General features: G+C 37.6%; 1 protein-coding gene across 3 annotated transcripts in view; it reads left to right on the top strand.

Moving 5' to 3' along the window:
- Positions 1 to 18,792, top strand: part of CHN1 (chimerin 1) — a 156,340-nt gene that overhangs the window by 37,256 nt on the left and 100,292 nt on the right. Inside the window, exons 3-6 of one of the 3 annotated variants that reach the window (XM_053918791.1) lie at positions 3,106 to 3,144; positions 10,010 to 10,065; positions 12,503 to 12,534; positions 15,676 to 15,789. In XM_053918791.1, the coding sequence (XP_053774766.1) occupies positions 3,106 to 3,144; positions 10,010 to 10,065; positions 12,503 to 12,534; positions 15,676 to 15,789 (241 nt within the window). Of the gene's footprint in view, positions 1 to 3,105; positions 3,145 to 10,009; positions 10,066 to 12,502; positions 12,590 to 15,675; positions 15,790 to 18,792 lie in introns of those variants that run through there. The other 2 variants (XM_053918792.1, XM_053918793.2) reach the window with 2 other exon arrangements.

Genomic DNA, 18,792 nt, shown 5'->3' with positions numbered 1-18,792 from the left:
TAGTTGTAATTCTTTTTGTGGTTGCTTGAGAAGGAGAAGTGTGTCTACCGACACCTCCGTCTTGACCAGAAGTTCATACTGATGGTCATGATTTTTTGCAGGAAAAGGATACGGATTGAGACCAGCCAAATGACAAAGCACATATTGCAAGGTCCAGGAGAAGTACAAAACTCAAAGCTTTCCTTGTTCTCTCTCTCTGAAATCAGGTGCATATTCTTCCAGCATTTGATGTGTGGCGATATACATGGAGTATTTCAAACCCAGGAACCTCTCCCAAGCCTTGAGTTCAGAGTTTCTATTGGGGCTTTATTATGTAGATGTGGTTGATTGATTGCCCACAGTGGTTAATCTTAGTCTCCCGGCTGGCTGATGCCATGGGACCCAAAGCCCCACTGTAACTTACACTGTTGCTCCCTGGTAGCCTGAGGCTCACAGGCAAATAAAATTGCCTCTTAGGAGCTGAGGGCAAAACCAGACCTCTTGGGGCAAGGTTAAATTCTTTTTTTTTTAAATCCTCACCTGAGGAAATATTTATAGAGGGGGTGGGGAGAGCGAGAGATATTGATGTGAGAGAGAAACATTACCACTGCTTCCTGCACGTGCCCCTGTGGGGGACCCAAACCACAATGTAGGTATGTGCCCTGACTGGGAATTGAACCCCTGACCATTCTGTGTGGGGAATGACACTCCAACCAACTGAGCCATACCAGCCAGGGCAAGGTTAAATTCTTTAATCCAGATCCCAGCCTGGTTGAGTGCCCTCCCCCTTCCCAGCCACACATGGTGTCTTCTACGTGGTGAGTTAGGAGGTGCCTGGTCACTGCAGCTTATGCTGTTGGGACCTTGGAAAGGAGCATAGGCAAACATTTTAGTATTAAAAATATATAATTGCCCTGGCTGGTTGGCTTAGTGGATTGAGGGCTGGCCTGTGAACCAAAGTGTTGCTGGTTCAATTCCCAGTCAGGGCACATGCCTGGGTTACGGGCCAGTTTCCCCGATGGGGCATGTGAGAGGCAACCACATCAATGTTTTTCTCCCTCTATCTCTCCCTTCCCCTCTATCTAAAAATAAATAAATAAAATCTTTAAAAAAGTAAAAATATATAATTGACTTAATTATAATTTACTTAAGACAAATCTCAAAATAATTACTCCCCACCAACACATACACACTCTAGAAAAACAGATATGTTTAGCTATATATTTATCACTGCATTAAGGTCATATCTCATCCTAATTTTATGTCATTACTAAGCCGGCTCACCTGAGTTGGCAGTTTTCTTAAATAATTGTTCTTTCATGTACAGTTAATCCTCATTATTCAGGATTCTGTATTTTTGCAAATTTGCTACCATTTATTTATAGTCCTAAAATAAATAGCTTTGACATTTTCATGGTATTTGCCAGTGATTGCAGAGTGGCAAAATATTTGAGTTGCATGACCTGCATATTCCCAGCTGAGGTCAAGGTGGCCCTCTGCCTGCTTTGTTTTAACTCGTACTGTAAACAACTGTCCTCTTCATAGTCTATCTAGTGCCACATTTATTTGCATTTTTGTGATTTTTTAACTGGTGATTTTGCTCTTTAAAATGGCCCCCCAGCATAGGGCCAAGATGCTGTCTGCGATGTAGCTTTTGGAGAAAACACATGTGTTAGATAAGCTTCATTGAAGCATGAGTTACAGAGCTGTTGGCTGTGAGTTTGGTGTTAATGAATCAGCAGTATACACCAAATTAGGTGTTTTTAAACAGAAACACATAAGATAAAGTTATATATTGTTTGGTGGATGAAAATGTGGCCAGCGGCACGCAGGAACCTAACCTTATGTTGCCCCTAGGAGCAGCAGTTCAGAATTTAATAATTCAGTGTGTGAGGTGACTTTATAGAATATAACTATATTCTATATGAGAGTCAACTGTATTTGCTGCATTACTTTTTTCCTATTCATTTATTCATGTAATCTTTCATGTGTTCTTTAAGGAAACATATTTGAACGCTTCTGCTGGTTGCCAAGCAACTTCTTCATGACTTACACTTTCCTTTTTGTGTTCTTATGCTCGTTATTAGTGGCCGTGCAGCAGCCCTCTGACTCTGTATGATCACACCTCATGACTGAAGTGTCAGAGTGCATTTAAAGGGGCTGCATGTTTTGAGACTATGAATATTTTTTACTTTAGCTATATATGCTAGATTCAGCCTTCTCAAGAAACTTGCCAGGAATTGTCTTGCCTTCTCGGGGACCAAGATTTTTAGCATCAGATTTCTTAATGGGTTCATGCTGGATGCTAGCAGAGCCAGGTGATGTGGCTGGCCACACCTTCCCACGCCAAAATGCTGTGTCTGCCAGTTTGGCTACATGGCCTTACAGCCAGAGCTTATGACCAGCAATATTAGTCCTCAACGGTGCTTTACAGGTGAGAAGCCAGCCCACGTATTTGTATTTCTATCTCTTTCCACTGTCTCCTCACACTCTCTCCCACATCTGCATTCAAGCAGAGGGAGGGGAAGTGGACTCGAAGAGCAGATGTTCACCTCCTGGTCTTTGCGGCTCCCTAGGTACACTGTCTCCCATTGAGTATCTCTCACTTCCTGGGTTTGGTTGTCCAGGATGTGTGAGGGCTGTTCTCCTCTCCTGATGTTAGTGAAACCAGCTACACTGGAATCCCACAAATGTGATGGGCGGGCAGATATGGAAATATGTTTCAGAGGATTAAAATAGTCATCTGGTCAATATGACTAAAAAAGAAGAATTTTAATGATTCCAGGGATCTTTTGGTGAACTAATCATAAAATTAAGCCCAAAGAAGCAAATACATTGTTGGCCATTATTACCTCAGCAATCCTAAGAATTGCCAGCAGTAAAAATTATTCTTATATTTTTATGTGATAAGTAGTTTAATAAATACAATAACTTTCTTTGAATATCTTTGAAACCGTACTCCAAGAAAATGAGGACCAAGAGTAACAACAGCCTTTGAATGCCTCTAATGCCGAACAGAATGCCTAGGAGAAATAGACCTCGACAAATGTATATTTAATTAATGGTTAAAATATCTCCTTCAAATGTAAATATTCAGTGATGTTAATCTGATGTTTATTCTTTCAGATACAGATGAATATAGACCTCCTGTTTGGAAATCTTACTGTAAGTATACAAAATAATTTTAAATTGGGTGAGTTCCATAGTGCTTTATAAGGAATATAACAATATCAGGATAATTAGATAATGAAGTCATTCCATTTGGTATGTCATACTGAAAAGTTGACTCACAACAGGGTTTGGGAATGGCACAGAAGAAGGACTTGCAGGGAAGCGGGAGGGTTCCCACAAAGGGTGTGTGTGGTTTGCACGTCTGGAACACATCTCATCCTTCCAGCGTGCACGGAATGTCCGTATCCTGGAACCTGAGACTGCTTGTTGACAGTGGCTGATAAAACTAATGCAAGGAGAAGCTAATTAAGAATTCAAGCAATTTAATTATTCTCAGATCCTGATTCTTTATGTGAAGAAGGAACCTGTTAATGACGTTAAATCAGGGGGCTCTCTTGATAAAAAAAATGGGTAAAAAGTGGCAAAAGAAAAGTCATCTTCTGTTTTAGAAATTGTCTTCCCGAATGTAAAACAGAGGCATTTGAATTCTATATTGCTCTGTAAGCTTTGCATTAGAACAGAAATTTTTTCAGAAGAGTCTAGGTTGTTAGTCTTTTATTTTCTCTTCCTTGTTTCCTAGAGAATATTATTTCATCAAGTAAAAGATATTTCAGATTTTTAAAAAGTAGAAATAGGGTTAATATAATCAAAGCAGGTTTTAAAAATATTCATGTAAGCACTATTGCAAAACCAGTAGTGTAAGCTTTTGTTCTCTGTAGAGTTGAATAAACAACCTAAGAAACCTGTACTTTAGATATATATTATTAACATCTTGTAGATGTTGAATTATTCTAAATTTTGATATTGGTATGTTTCTGAAATTTGCTTACTAAAGGAGCAGCAATTCAGATTCTTGGTGGTCTTATGTTTCCAGAACAACAGAAAGTTTTATTTTAACAAGTTGTTACATTGTGCTAGTTATAGTAAGCAAAATATGAACAGTTTCTGAAAATATTGCCCAAGATGCATTTCCCTCCACCCCCACTGCTGCCTTTTGTTCTGGGGAGCATAGTTCAAGTAACCTCCTAAAGGTTTTGTCTCATAATCTAATTGGTGGGAAGCCTATTTAAAATTCTTTTCTGCAGTTTTTGGTTTTCAGTTTATCTTTGTTCCCTTTGCTCCAACTTGTGCCTTATACATTTTTTGTGTAGGAGCATTTGTGCAGCCTCAGACTGTTACTAAGTCATGGTGGCGGTTTTGTTCCCCCTGAAGAATTTGATTACTAAATGTAGTATATGCAGTTTCTATTTTCTGCCTCTTCTTGTCTTCCGGCAACTACCATTTGTCTTTAAAAATGACATATTTCTTTTTTTGGTGAGAATACTGCTACTGAGTTTTGTAGCTTATTTTAGTGTCTTCAGTGCCTGAGCCTCCCCTCCATCATTTATGGTAGAAACAAGGAAGAAATTATTAGAATAGACTTTATCTCCTGACCGTCAAATGAAAAAACGTCATTCCTCTTCAAGGAAATTTTATGATTAAACTATGTTAAAGCCCAGTGGAAAAGTTCATTTGAAAAAATTGGTCCTTTGAATTTTCTTATAAAATTATGATATTGTCTTTCAAGAAATTGAATATGTAGAAATTTTAAATAATAAGAAAACATGTAAAGATTGCATTTTAACATTGAAATAATTGTTATGATGATCATGTAGGTTGTTAAATGTGTTTGTCAAAATCTGATCCTAGAAAAAATATAATGATTTCGGTTGAGTTTTTTAATTTGCTTTTTGTTTGTTTTGTCCTTGCCACTGTCAGAGGATTTTATGATTTATCTTCAGCTAACTGTGTATAACCTCCAGTAAGGTATTTTATTTGATAGTGTCTAAAGAAGCTCATCTGTCCAGGTGTCTGTGCATTTTAATAGGAAGACTTTTAAAGACTGGCAAGCCCATGACATACTTAGTTCATGAATTGAGACTGAAGTTTTAAGAAACTGGAGTTGTGAGCCATGACGTTTTGTTTAATTCTGAGGGCAGGCCTCGCTATATCTTGTTGAAAGTTGATAAGTGACAGTAAATTCTGTGACTGACAAACCATCATGCATTCATCATTTTCTCTGTGGTGTGAATTAAATTTTTGTAATTAAAAAATTTCTCAAAATGCTAATAAAGCATAAATAGATTGAGTTTTTTTTTAATGAGTTATGTCAGTCCATGTAAGCAGGTAAAGGCAAAACAAAAACTATTCAAAATGCTCTGATTGTTAACTTCCAATATGTGTTACATCTGTAAAACTAAAGGGGACAGTTAAGTCTTTATGTCAAAAGTTGCAACTTAAGTTTTTTTCCCCCTGTCTTTAGCATGGTGGGATCTGTATAGCTTTTCACAGTGAGCATCTGTAAGAAAGATTTTCTTTGTGACTCTGTGAGAAACTAGTTTTACCCATGGCTTTGTTCTGCTTTCCAGTTTGGGTTCAGTTAAGCTTGTGAAAATGTAATTTTAAAGCCTTACAAACACAGACCAGTGGGAAAACAGAATTAGCAAGGAGTCTTAAGTTGAGGACTCTTTTTAAATAAAAACAATTTTATTGCTATATTGCTTGAATTAAACCAGGGACCTAACATGTAATAAATAAGGCAAGCGAACTAGGTAGGGATAGTGGGAAAGCAGAGCATGAATGTTCTGTCTGTAGGGAGTGGCTCATAATTAGCTCCCCTTTATTGTGGTAATTCACGTAAAACTCTAAAAGAGAAGCTGGAATTCTCTTTTGCTTTTGTTAAATGTTAAAAAGAAATTTAAACCAATCATGGGAGTCAATTTTGACCTCAAGATACCAACTTGTGATCTTGGAACTTGATTAAAAATGTATTATCTGTACATTTTAATGAGAAATTCATTAATAAGTATATAAACATTGACAGGTCTGAGATGATTTAAAAATACTAAGTAGTTTAACCATGTATCTTCTCACTTAATAATTTAGCTATTAATTTTTGGTGAATTCAGTTAATGATTATGCAATTTAAATTTCAGCTGAGTTCCGGTTTAAATTACTAAATATTCTAAATTTAGAAGGGCCTGTGCCCTGGCTGGTGTGGCTCAGTGGATTGAGCGCAGGCCTGTGAACCAAAGGGTAGCCAGTTGATTCCCAGTCAGACTACTTGCCTGGGTTGTGGGACAGGTGCCCAGCAGGGGGAGCGTGAGAGGCAACCACACATTGCTGTTTCTCTCCCTCTCTTTCTCCCTCCTTTCCCCTCTGTCTAAAAATAAATAAATAAAATCTTTAAAAAAAAAAGAAGGGCCTGCATTAATTTGTCTTTATTACACCATATAGTTTTTTAAATGGTCCTTTTAATGTGTTCCCTGAATTCATGTTATATTCAGTTATACAGTATCCAAATAAATAATGTGTATTATTTACAGTATGTCTTAAGGGTAGACTAACCATTGGTAGCCAATGAGGAGGCACTTATATAAAAATCACTCCTCTGTATGAACAGAGCTATACCCATAAAGACTAATGAAAACACAGATGGAAATTCTCATATGACAATATGGTCACTCCTTTTTTTTTTATACTGGCTTATCTTAATGTTTGCTTCTTAAAAGGTGAATATTAGCAATGATAACCAGATACTAGAGTATTTGTTCTTGGAATGAAAATCAACATTTTACTTTGTCTAGTAATTTCTAATGTCCTCAACTACCATTTAATTCTCATAATTTAATTTCCATAGATGTTAGTGCTTTCCAAAGCATTTTTTTGACAAAAGGTATTGGGTTGGCCAAAAAGGTTTTTTGGTTTTAAAGTAAAAATAAAAGAATTTTTAATTTTCACCAATGACTTTATTGAGCAACATAGTCACTGTTTTGTTCCACTACGTTCTCTCATCTTTCAAGCAGCTTCATAATTCCATCCTCCCAAAACTTTTTTATCTTTTTGAGCGAAGAACTATTCCTGATGCCTTTTGTAGTCTTCCAAGGAATTTAAATTTTTCCCATTAAGAGAATTTTGTAAAGATTGAAATAAATGGAAATCCTAAGATGCAATGTCTCATGAATGTGGTGGATGAATCAGAACTTTCCAGCCAAGCTGTAACAGTTCTTGCCTGGTCATCAAAGAAACACGTGGTCCTGCGTTATTCTGATGGAAGATTATGGTTTTCCGTTGAGTAATTCAGGATGTTTTTCATCTAGTGCTGCTTTCAGTTGTTGGTCTAGTTGGGAGCAGTACTTGTTGGAATTGATGGTTTGATTTTTCAGAAGGCGCTCATAATAGAGGACTCCCTTCCAACCCTGCCATGTACACAAGATCACCTTCTTTGGAGGAAGGCCTGCCTTTCAGTGTGGTTGGTGGTGGTGCATTTCACTTGCCCCATGATCTCTTCCATTCCACATTATTCCAAAATATCCACTTTTCATCGCCCACCATAATTCGTTTTGAAAAAGGACCATTTTCATTAAGTTTAAGTAGAGAATCGCACGTGGAAATACAATTCAAGAAGGGTTTTTTTCGCTAAACTTATGTGGAACCCAAACATCAAAGCAATTAACCTAGCCAAGCTGGTGCAAATGATTTTCTATGCTTCGTTTGGATATTTTGAGTATGTCCCCATCTCCCGCATGATATAACATTGATTGTTCTCAATTGATGTCTTGATTTGATTGCTGTCAACTTCAACTGGTCATCCTGCTATGGAGCATCATCCAGTGAGAAATCTCCAGCATGAAACTTCACAAACCACTTTTAACATGTTTGATCAGTCACAACCCCTTCTCCACACACTGCACAAATCTTTTTCTGCATTTCAGTTGTGTTTTTACCTTTCTTGAAATAATAAAGCATAATATGCCAAAAATGTCACTTATTTTCTATCTTCAATATTAAAATGGCTACACAAAAATTCACCAATTTTGATACGTTTTTTAAAATACATGCTGTTATGACAGCTGTCACAATACAGTCTAACAAAATTGTCTCAAATGAAGTTAAAGACAACTAAGTAAGCACTACTAGAGATAGCGTATGGGGGAACTGGATGAACTTGCTGGCCAACCCACATAACTGCTCTTTTGAGGATTACTGATCAAAACAGAAATGTGAACTGAATTTTCACGTCTTATAGTTACCAATGTGGAGGAATCGGCCTGAAGAATCCTCCCTTTTTTGCCAGTTGGGTTTGGCTTCTCTCAGGAGGACGGGGAGTTCCAGATGTCTGTCGATGGCACAGGCGGAGCTGGTTTCGGTGCTCGCCCTTCTTCCCTTCCTCACCTCTGATCTCCTCCCTTCAGATCATCCTTTGAACCCATTACAGTATATTCACAGGAATATTTCTGAAAAACTAACTCACACAATAAAATATTTTAATAAATATGCTGTCTTTTTTAGGGATTTTTGCAACCAAGAAGAAAAGGCAAAAGAATACATTTCTATCAGAATTTCAAACATTATTACTAAGTGAGAAAGGGCTTTGTTTTTTTCATTTTTAAACAGTAAAATTGTATCTTCTCAGGACCTTTTAATTATAGCATTACCATGGTATCGTTGGGGTGATGAACTCAAGATACATTCTGGTGATCAAGTACTACTGTAAAGAATTTTTTATATTAATATCAGTCACCTACATGTAATTATAACTGATCTTTATTGTTTATTTTGTGCCAAGGACTATTTTGTCTTTTACATGTAGTAAGTTATTTAATCCTTTCAGTATTCTGTGAAGTAGAAACTATTTGTATTTCCATTTTACAGATGAGGAAAACTGAAGCACAGTATGCAGAGCCCTAGGGTTCAAACAAAGCCCAGGTGGTCTGTTCAGGGTCCCTGTTCTTAGGCACAGGGCTGTCTCACCTTTACATAGCAATGCAGAGCCGTGCTGTGTGCCTGTTCTCAGTGTGCATATATTCTGTGTACATGTACATACACACATGTACATATAGAGCCTAACTATGTATGTATGTGTAATAGTCTAATTGACCATATTTACACATGTTCCTGTGCTGTGTATGAATGGGTCTGATGGGAGGTAAGGCCTTTATATTGATACCCACTTAAAATCTGGGTCATTTGTTATCTGACAATACCAGGTGTCTGGGATGTTTGATGTTGTGGTGATAAAATGTGTATGTATTTAAATACACTATTAACTTAAATTCAATTACATGTGACTCTGTTGAAATACAAAACCCAACCCCTCTAAGAGATAAATTTAGACATACATAAACACACTTTCTCTGATAACCACACATTCTGTTCTTTCTTCATGTCAAAAAAAAAAGTCTAAGGTGTTGGTATAATTTTTACTGGTCCATTTTGAAATACCCTAAAAATTATCCTGTCTTTGGCAAGTTATTTCAGTACCTGATTGTTTAAAAAATGCATTTGCCCTAGTTGAATAAGAGGAAGTAACTTTGGCTCAGAAATTTTGTTTTTAAGGGAGATTATCTTTGAAGATTATAGATAGTTCACGACATAAATGGGAGAAAAGCAGTGTATCTGTTACTTCTAGCCTATAGATTCTAATTTTAGTTTCCAGTTTGACATTTAATAGTGTACTTAAAAATGTATAATGATTATTGGTTTGCACCAGAGAGAAGCTTTGTAATATAGACAGAAGGAGCCGGGGCCAATAAGAGACCAGGTACTTGATTCTGGAGAACAGAGAGCAGAAGCAAGCGTCCAGTGATGGTTTGTTACAAGGTAGAAAGACGCTTGTGTGGACTATGACTTTCCCACTGGTGCTTGCTCCTGGGCTTTCGTGAAATTTAGTTTGGTTCACTTTCTTTGCTTTGTTCATAAAAAATAGGGCTATACCGCAGTTTTTGTGAACATAAGAAAGCAGCCACTTCATGGTTCCTAATACATTAAGATGTTCTGCATAACAGAAACTGATCTTTTACTTTCTACCTTCCCGCAGTGTATCAGCTGCAGCAGGAAGCGCCTCACCCTCGAAGAATTACCTGTACTAATGAGGTGGGTGTAACGAAACTGTCACAGTGAAATGTCTCTCAATTATTTGTTTCCCAAACTTGAATCTTCTTCAGTGGCTTGGTTATTTGTGAAATTAACCATTTACACTAGTTGTCATCATAAACTGTCACTCGAATGCATTTTTATTACTATTCTTCTCTCCTGAAATAACCGTTACTGTTTAAAAGACTGTCTGGAAACACAATGTAGAATATGACAGTGAAGGTTTAAGTGGTAGTAAGTTTTTTTAGTTCATACATTCTTCTTCCATCTTTTGTTTTATTCTTTGCTTTTTAAAACAAAGTTTGAGGCATCACGGAAGTATTATTTGGAGTAATTTTTCCATTACCAAGATCTAAACCATGGTGTAAAAATAAGCAAAGGTATAGACAGTTCACCAAAAAAATAGAACATATGACTATATAGGAAAAGATGTTCAATTTCATTAATAATAAGAGAAATGCAAATTAAAATACAGGGCCCAGCAGAAGTAAGGCCTGCTTGAGTATGGTTGGTAGGGTAATAATATGGGTATGATAATTTACAGTTTTAATTTGAACATTTCACCTAAAATGTCATGTGGTGTGCTTGAGTGTGATATTGTTATGTTACCGAATTACATGCTTACGATTTTGTAATTTAAAAAAGGGGGCATTATTTGTGCTGGAGCCTGTATGTGGCGAGACCATTTTCACCTTTCAGATTGGCAAAGTTCAAAAGCTTAAGATATATTTAGTTGGTAAGCCTGTGAGGAAGCAGACACTTGTATATTGCTGATGGGAATGGGCAATACTACAATTTTATGAGAATTTTGTAAGGTCTAACAAAACTATACCTCATTTATCTTACCAGTCCAAGTTATAGGGATTTACCCTGATGAATTACCTGTTCAAGCATGGAATAACATGTGCTAAGGTTTTTCACAGTAGAACTATTTGTAGTAGAGTACTGGGGGGGAACCTAAATGTCTGTCCATAGGAGACTGATTGAATAAAGTGTGATACCAAAAAGAATAAGGAAGATTTCAATGAGCTGGTATGGAATGATATAAAATAGTAGTGCATGCTGTGGTGCATAGTTTTTCATAGAAACACAATTTTTTCCTACAATATAAATAAATATCTCGAGTTTGCTGAAAACAGTATCAGACCTTGATGACCAGTGATAGGTAACTGGACTTGGCAGTCCGGCTCTGTGTACAGGTTAAGGGGGACACAGGCTGATGTTGCTTTGAGAACTGCCAGGCTTGAACCAGTTCAGAGGAGCCAGTGTCAAGCACACACAGACTGTGGGCCCTTTTTGCTGTTCCTGAATAAGAATCCCAGTGGTGTGTTGGGCTCTACCACCTTATAACCTTGAATGTTATCTCACCTCTCTGATGCTGAGTTTCTTCATCAGTAAATGCTATTTTATGAGGCTGAAATAGAGTAAGTAATTCATACCTCATTGTGAAGATGAATGATCTTCATGTGTAATTACAACACCTAGTACATACCCTGAACTTAATAAATGTAGCCTATGGTGTCACCCAGGCGCCTTCTAGGGAAATCTTACTCCATTCCCATGGTTTTGCAGCTAGGCCTGGCTTCTTGTCATTTGGGACCAAGTTTAACTGCCATCTTCTCAGAAAGGCCTCTCCTGACCACCCACTAGCTTTCCCTTTTACATTACCCATTCTTACTTTCATTATAGCACTGATTACTACTTCCTATGGTCTTTTTAAAATTTCTTTAAACTTCGTTATTGTCTGTTTCTTCTCATTAGAATGTCAGTTTCAAAAGACTAATGACGTTTGTGGTCTTATTTCAGTGGTGCGTCCCCTTCCAGGCATGACAGTGCCTATCACATTCTGCCATTCAGTAAATGTTTCTTACATGAACCAGCAAATACTCTCTTTCAGACTATCCCAGTCTATGCAAATTGCTTAGAATCTTTTCTGTGGGGCCTTTCTTTATCTACACACAGCCAGCACACCCGCCATGAAAAGCGAGGGGAGCTTAACTGTGATGAGGGACGAGCTGATGGGCAAGATTATACTGAGGTGTTAACAGCAGGGGGCATGTGGAGTAACAGGAAGGGAGAGGAGGGGGGAGAGAGTCATAGTCCATTCTGACAAAATTGTGGCATTAAGTTTTTGCATGTTTCATTTTACTTTTTGGGTAAAGTGTTGTAAATATTTTTTCAGATTCATAGAATCCTAGAAGTGCAAGATAATTTCGGCCAACTCTTTTTACCTACAAAGTGTCTGATAGATAAGGAGCAGGTCTGAGAGATGAAGTGACCAGTCCAAATAGCACAGTTAACCTGCTGATAGAACTGGAACTCCAGGCTCTGATTTTTTTCTTTTTGTCAATATACACTTTAATTTATCACATATGCAAAATGTTGAGTAATGTTCTGAACATTTGCATTTTCACAAATATCTTTTTTTCCCCAATAGGTAGAAAACAGACCAAAGTATTATGGAAGAGAGTAAGTATGGATTATCAGAAAACATTTTAAAGATTGGAATATGTAAGAGAGACAGGTAAATGGATGCTTTAGTAAAAATAAAAGCAAGATGATGGAGGTATTCAAAATTGGATTAGTGAAATTATTTTTCTGATTACAAATGTAATCTAATTGGTAAAACAAAACAAAGACAAGAATAGAGATGAAAATAGCATGGGGAAATGTATGTAATAATGTTAAAATAAAGATACAAGCCATACAAGTAAATAAGAAGCATATATGGAAAATATAACGAGTATATGCATATATACGAGGTCTGTCTGAAAAAAGTCCAGCCATTGTTAATATAATGGGAATGGCTTGTGCAACATCGATGTAACCCGGCAGCCAAGGAGAGTGGACTGGAATGCACTTCCATGAACAATGACAACTTGATTATAGTAGTCAGTGGGGGCCGTAGATGCCGTTGAGTGAGCATGTGTACTGTGTGGCCATCACATTCAAAATGAATGAGTAAAGCAACGAATCTGCACCAAATTTTGCATTAAGCTTGAACATTCCTCTGCAGAAACTATTCAGATGATTCATAAGGCCACGGCGCCCAAGGGCAACTGGTGATTGGCAGCTTCATCATGACAGCGTGCCCGCTTATGCATCACATCTCATGCAGAGCTTTTTTGTCAAAAAATCAAATCACCCAGATGACTCAGTCCCCTTACCACCCAGATTTGGCGTCCTGAGACTTCTGGCTTTCCCCAAAACTAAAATCACCTTTGAAAAGGAAGAGATTTCAGACCATTGATGAGATTCAGGAAAATACAACAGGGCAGCTGATGGCAGTTAGAACTGTGTGAGGTCCCAGGGTGCCTACTTTGAAGGGGACTGAGGCATCATTGTCCTGTGTGTAATGTTCCTTGTGTCTTTTCAGTAAATGTCTCTATTTTTTATATTACATGGCTGGATACCTTCTGGACAGACCTTGTATTTGTATGTATTTGTATATGTTAATCATTTAGATATATACACGTGTACATACATGTGTGTATTGGGGTATGGGTGGTTTATTCCATATTTATACTTTTCTTTCTTTTCCAAATTTTCTATAAGTAAATTCATGCTACCCAGAAATGACTAATGTTAATAGTTTGAAGTATTATCTTCTAAAGTTTTCTAAATTGGTTTTACAAAATTGAAATATTATAATTTTTGTAACCTGGTTTTTCCATTTAATATTAATAATGAGAATTTTTCTATTTTATGAAAAATGTTATAATCATTTTTAAAATCTTTAATTTTCTGATTTTTTTAAAATACAGAAATGTAGACATATGGGGAATAGAATAAAAGTCACCTATAATCTCATCATTCCCCAAATAAAATCATTTGTTTTTCATGACTTAGTATCCTATTAGATAATAACATTTGTAGCAAAGATTTTTAAATTACTTAAAATTCTGTTTAAGTTTTCAAGACTCTTGTGAATAGAACATAGGCACTTACAAGTTTGGGAGAACACTGATGTTCTTTATGGTTGTACCATAATTTAGTCATTTCTCTACTTTTGGCATCAGCTTGCATTGGAAGTATACAGTCAAGTGCCGCATAATGATGTTCTGATGATGTTTTGGTCAATGACAGACTGATTGCACATGTAACACTGGCGTCCCATACAGCCTAGGTGTGTAGTAGGCCCTCCCGTCTAGGTTTGTGTAAGTGCACTCTACGATAAAATTGCTCAACAATGCATTTTTCAGAGCGTATCCCTGTTGTTAAGTGGCACATGACTGTATTATTAAATGTAACACCTTAAGAAACATTTTAGTGCCTACAGCTTTTTATGGGGTGAAAAGTTTGGGTCAACTGTTAAGAGTAATTTTAAGATTTTTAAAGTACCATTGTCAAGTTTTGTTACAAAACTGGTTTTCTTGAATGGCATTCTTCTTTAAATTGAGTTTTTAAAACAGATATTATTGATAAATTTTACTAACTTTATTAATTGATGACAGGTAAACTTAATATATCAATATGCTAATCTAATGGCAGGGACAGGTTACCATCTCCTTGCTCCGGCAGAGGCAGAGTGGAGCTGGTTCTGACGGTTGAGGCACTTATGAGACAAGAAATTCCAGACCGTCATTAAACCTAGCTGTTCTCATTGTCAGGATGTGAACATACCCACCATGAACTGTTCTAAGACTTAAACTGAGACTGACCATTTCCATGAGGAAAAGCTCCAAAAAGTTGCCACTTGGACCCTAGTAAGGTTTCTAAATTTTTAAGTTGCCATTTCACGGCCTTTTAATTATATTATTCCAAATTCAAGAGACTGTTGTTTTGTTTTGTTTGACCAGTAAAAGCTGCAAAGTTTCGTTAGGGCAATCACTCCATTCAGTTATTTTTGAGTTACTATAAGGATATATATAATGCATGTGTCCATTCTTTGTAAAGTGTAAATCCCCATACAAATGTAAGGTGGTTTTGTATTTTTAATATTAATCATCAGCCACCACTGACATATTTTTCATTTTCAATGTTTTAGGTCTGAGTGTTATAGATGAATCTACTGTTTGTGTAAAGAGTATATTTATTCTCCTTCCTCCTTTTTTCTCTTTTAATCAAGAATAGGTTTCAGCAAGGAGTGAAAGCAAGTGTTAGAGTTCTTTGCTTTTGGCTTGAATACCCAGTGATGCAGATTATGCACATTATTGGGCAATCATGCCAATTAAGGGCAACCCAGGGTCTTGGAAAATTGCCAGCGTAGACTCTGAGCCAAAATTTTGGAGCAGTGTTGTTAATATGAAGAAAAGAAATGGGACACATTCCTGTACATTTTTTAGCATGCCCATGTGGCCAGACAGCTATGCAAGAAGAGCACTGTTATCTCAAGAGAGGTGGTTGGTCTTCCTTTTGATGGATAGATGTGAATTTTGGTGTTGTGATTGTTAAATGGATTGAGTAGCTACACTGGTGCTGTTTTTATCAGCACAGAGAAGCTGGCCAGTGGCCAGGCCCAGAGAAACACAGGCATAGTTAAACTCAACTGCTCCCCTCTGATTATATGGCAGTCTAGAAAACAACAGGAAAAGGTGGGGGGTTTGTTTTATCTTGTTTTATTGAAAAAGGTGGAAGGCATGCAGTTTCTGTATTGACTTTGTTTCTTAGGTTTCACGGCATGATCTCCCGAGAAGCAGCAGACCAGCTCCTGAGTGTGGCTGAGGGGAGCTACCTCATTCGGGAGAGCCAGCGCCAGCCAGGAACCTATACTTTGGCTTTAAGGTTGGTCATGGACCTCTAATTATAACTATGCTCCCTTTAAAACCCTGTTAATAGAGGGCTTTAAATTTTAAAAGCATCCAGCATGTAATTGAATTGGTTCTTGTTTTCTTGGGACCTAATTACCATTTTAATAGCTTCGAGGCCCTAAAATAATTCCTCATGAATGGTAGCACTCAGTAATTAAGAATCGAAAAACTTTTAAAGCATTTTTATTGTAGCTGCTTTCTTCTGTTTCATCTTGAGTTCTCCCATCTGTCTTGCTGTGTCAGCTCCCATCTATTTCTTGAATGAGAAAAGAAACTAAGAAAAGATCTCTGTAACTCATAAAATTAAAGCTAATGTCATTTCTCTTCAGTTGGCCTTTGGTTGGAGCTCTTGGCTCTTTCCTATCAGCTAAACTTTGCCTAGTGTTTCGGCTGTTCTTAGCGTACAGTACTGTGCCCAGAATCACTTAAGTCCAGTAGCCCTGCAGTAATGACAGAACAATAATACAATAGCGTGCTTATCCTTTGGGTTTACCTCCTGTCAGGCCTCTGACCTCATTTAATCTTCACAACTCTAGGATGTATGTACTGTTACCTTCTCCACTTACAGATAAGGAAACAGAGGAACTGGAGGTTGAGTAACTTGGCCAAGGTCACACATTTAATATTCATGTAGCTGGTCTTTGGGCCCAGACAATCTGGCTTCAGAGCCTGTGCTCTTCCTTATCAGTCTACACCGCTGCTTCTCCAAAGGCTTGGAATAATTATCCATTGTCTTAGTCCGTTCCTTCATTTGTTCCTTCGTGCACTCATTCTTCTATTCTTTGGAAAAGCCTTAAAAATAGAAACTTCCTAAGAAAGAGGTCAAAGAAATAACATCTTTTATGACCACAAAGAAAGAATAGAAAGTTGATGTTACTGCTTAGGACTCTAATGTCAATGTGTAACTTCTTCACGCACTTATGCCTGTGTGAGTGAGCAGGGACCGCTCTTATTCCCACCCAGCAGATTTAATATTGCTCTTTCAGACAAAAAGAGTGATGTAAGTCAGTGTTATTTTACACTGAATTCTGGATTAATTGCACACTTGGAGAACAGAGCTTGTTACAGGAGTTGATGGAACTAGCTTTTATGGCAAAGGATAAAGTGTTAGCCCCCCTTTAATTATTTAATTATACTGTTTTTCAGGTTTAAATTATAGCATACAGGGAAAAAATCTGGGCTGAGAAGTTAAATACCTGTTTTGTCACTGAATGAACTAGAAGGCTGATTTGGGGAAAACCACAGAACTCCTTAAAGTCAGTTTGTTCAACTTTCTACAACTAACATTTTATAATTTTAGGATTCTACAATACCACATTGCCAAAAAGTCTGGTCACCTGAGTGTCGGGGGTAAATGAGCTTTGGTGTAAAGGCTAGTGGATCCCAATAAAGAAGGAGGAGGTTCGGTGAGAGGAGAGAGAAATCTGCTCAACACTCTCTTCCTTTGCCCTTTGTTGCTGTCTTCTTCCCACCTCCACCCCTCTCCGATCAGTCTAAGCTCCAGTCTAAGGCTGATTTTCCTTATGGTCAAAGGTGGCTGCTAGGGGAAATCAAAATTGCGTGCTTCCTTGTTTATGCCTGGCAAGAGATTACGAGGAAACCTGCTCTCTCTCATGCAGTATGCATCCTTCCCTTCAGGTTGGTTGAGCCAGTGGGGTCTCCCTTCCCCAGCCCCAGGCCAATAACAGTCTGCAGGGAAATTCATGTACTGATTGCTTGTCCAACCAGTACTGGCTCCTGGACCTGGGAGATACGGTCAGCATCTGCTGGAAGATCAGGCTTTGAGAGGAAGTCTGGATGACCAACAAATTCTGGTTTTCTTTTCTTGTTTTAAAAGAAAAAAGAAGAATGGGGAGGGTGTTGGGGGGGCGGTCAGAGAACGGATACTGTTACACTATACAGCATATTAAGTATTCATGAAAGTCGTTTCCATGTTAGACAGTGAGGATCAATCCATGGTGTAATTCTTCAAATATTTTAGCCCTGATCAGCTTCTTATTAAAGGAGCATATCCAGTTTTAGCTTTGGTAAATAGTAAGAACATGTGGTATGAGTTCCACAGAAAGCTTTATATGAAGCCAGACACCAAAGGTTTATAAATAATTTTGGTACAACTTAGTTCAGAATTTATAAATTCTGTTATAATAATGTTCTTTTGCCTATGGTATTTTCAAAACTTAATTTAAAATATTTCTCAATCTGACTTAAAATAATATTTTACAGGTAACATGGAAAACCTAATTATGGCAATAATTTTAGTGCAGTGAAATCCACTGTACTTTTGGCTGATACATTCCTTAAAATATTTATCCCTGGTGTGTCACTAATATGTGTCAAGGCCTTTCATAGAAAGCAGGATCTTGGTCTTCATTGTTAAATTGGGAAATTAACATAATCTTCCATGTAACTGCATCATCAAAAAGAGCAGTGTTTATTGAGCTTTTGTATTCTGCCAGGTACTGTCCAAATGGATCAAGGAAGAAGAAATTTAAGCTGCCTCTTAAAAGTAGAGTAGAGCCCTGACCAGGTAGCTCAGTTGGTTAGAACAGGGGTACCCACCCCAGACCGCAGACCAGTACCAGTCAGTGGCCTGTTAGGAACTGGCCACACAGCAGGAGGTGTGGGGCGGGCAATCAGGAAGCCTTTCTGACATTACTGCCTGAGCTCTGCCTTCTGCCTGCCCCTTCCCCGTCCATGGAAAAATTGTCTTCTACAAAATTGGTCCTCGGTGTCAAAACACTGGGTTAGAGTATCATCCTGATATGCCAAGGTTGTGGGTTCCATCTCCAATCAGGGCACGTAAAGAATTAACCAATGAATGCATAAATAAGTGAAACAACAATCAGTCTTTCTCTCTCCCCCTTTACCCCTTCCTCTCTCTCAAAATCAATAAATAAAAAACTGTTTTTAAAAAGTAGAATAGAAGTTTGCAGGTAGGGTAGGATATGATGGAAAATGAGCATTTGGGGAAGAAGAA

The sequence above is a fragment of the Desmodus rotundus genome, chromosome 2 (genome assembly GCF_022682495.2).
Source record: "Desmodus rotundus isolate HL8 chromosome 2, HLdesRot8A.1, whole genome shotgun sequence".
Lineage (NCBI taxonomy): Eukaryota > Metazoa > Chordata > Mammalia > Chiroptera > Phyllostomidae > Desmodus > Desmodus rotundus.
The sequence above is the reverse complement of the archived record's forward strand: the minus strand, read 5'-3'. Positions and strand labels throughout refer to the sequence as shown.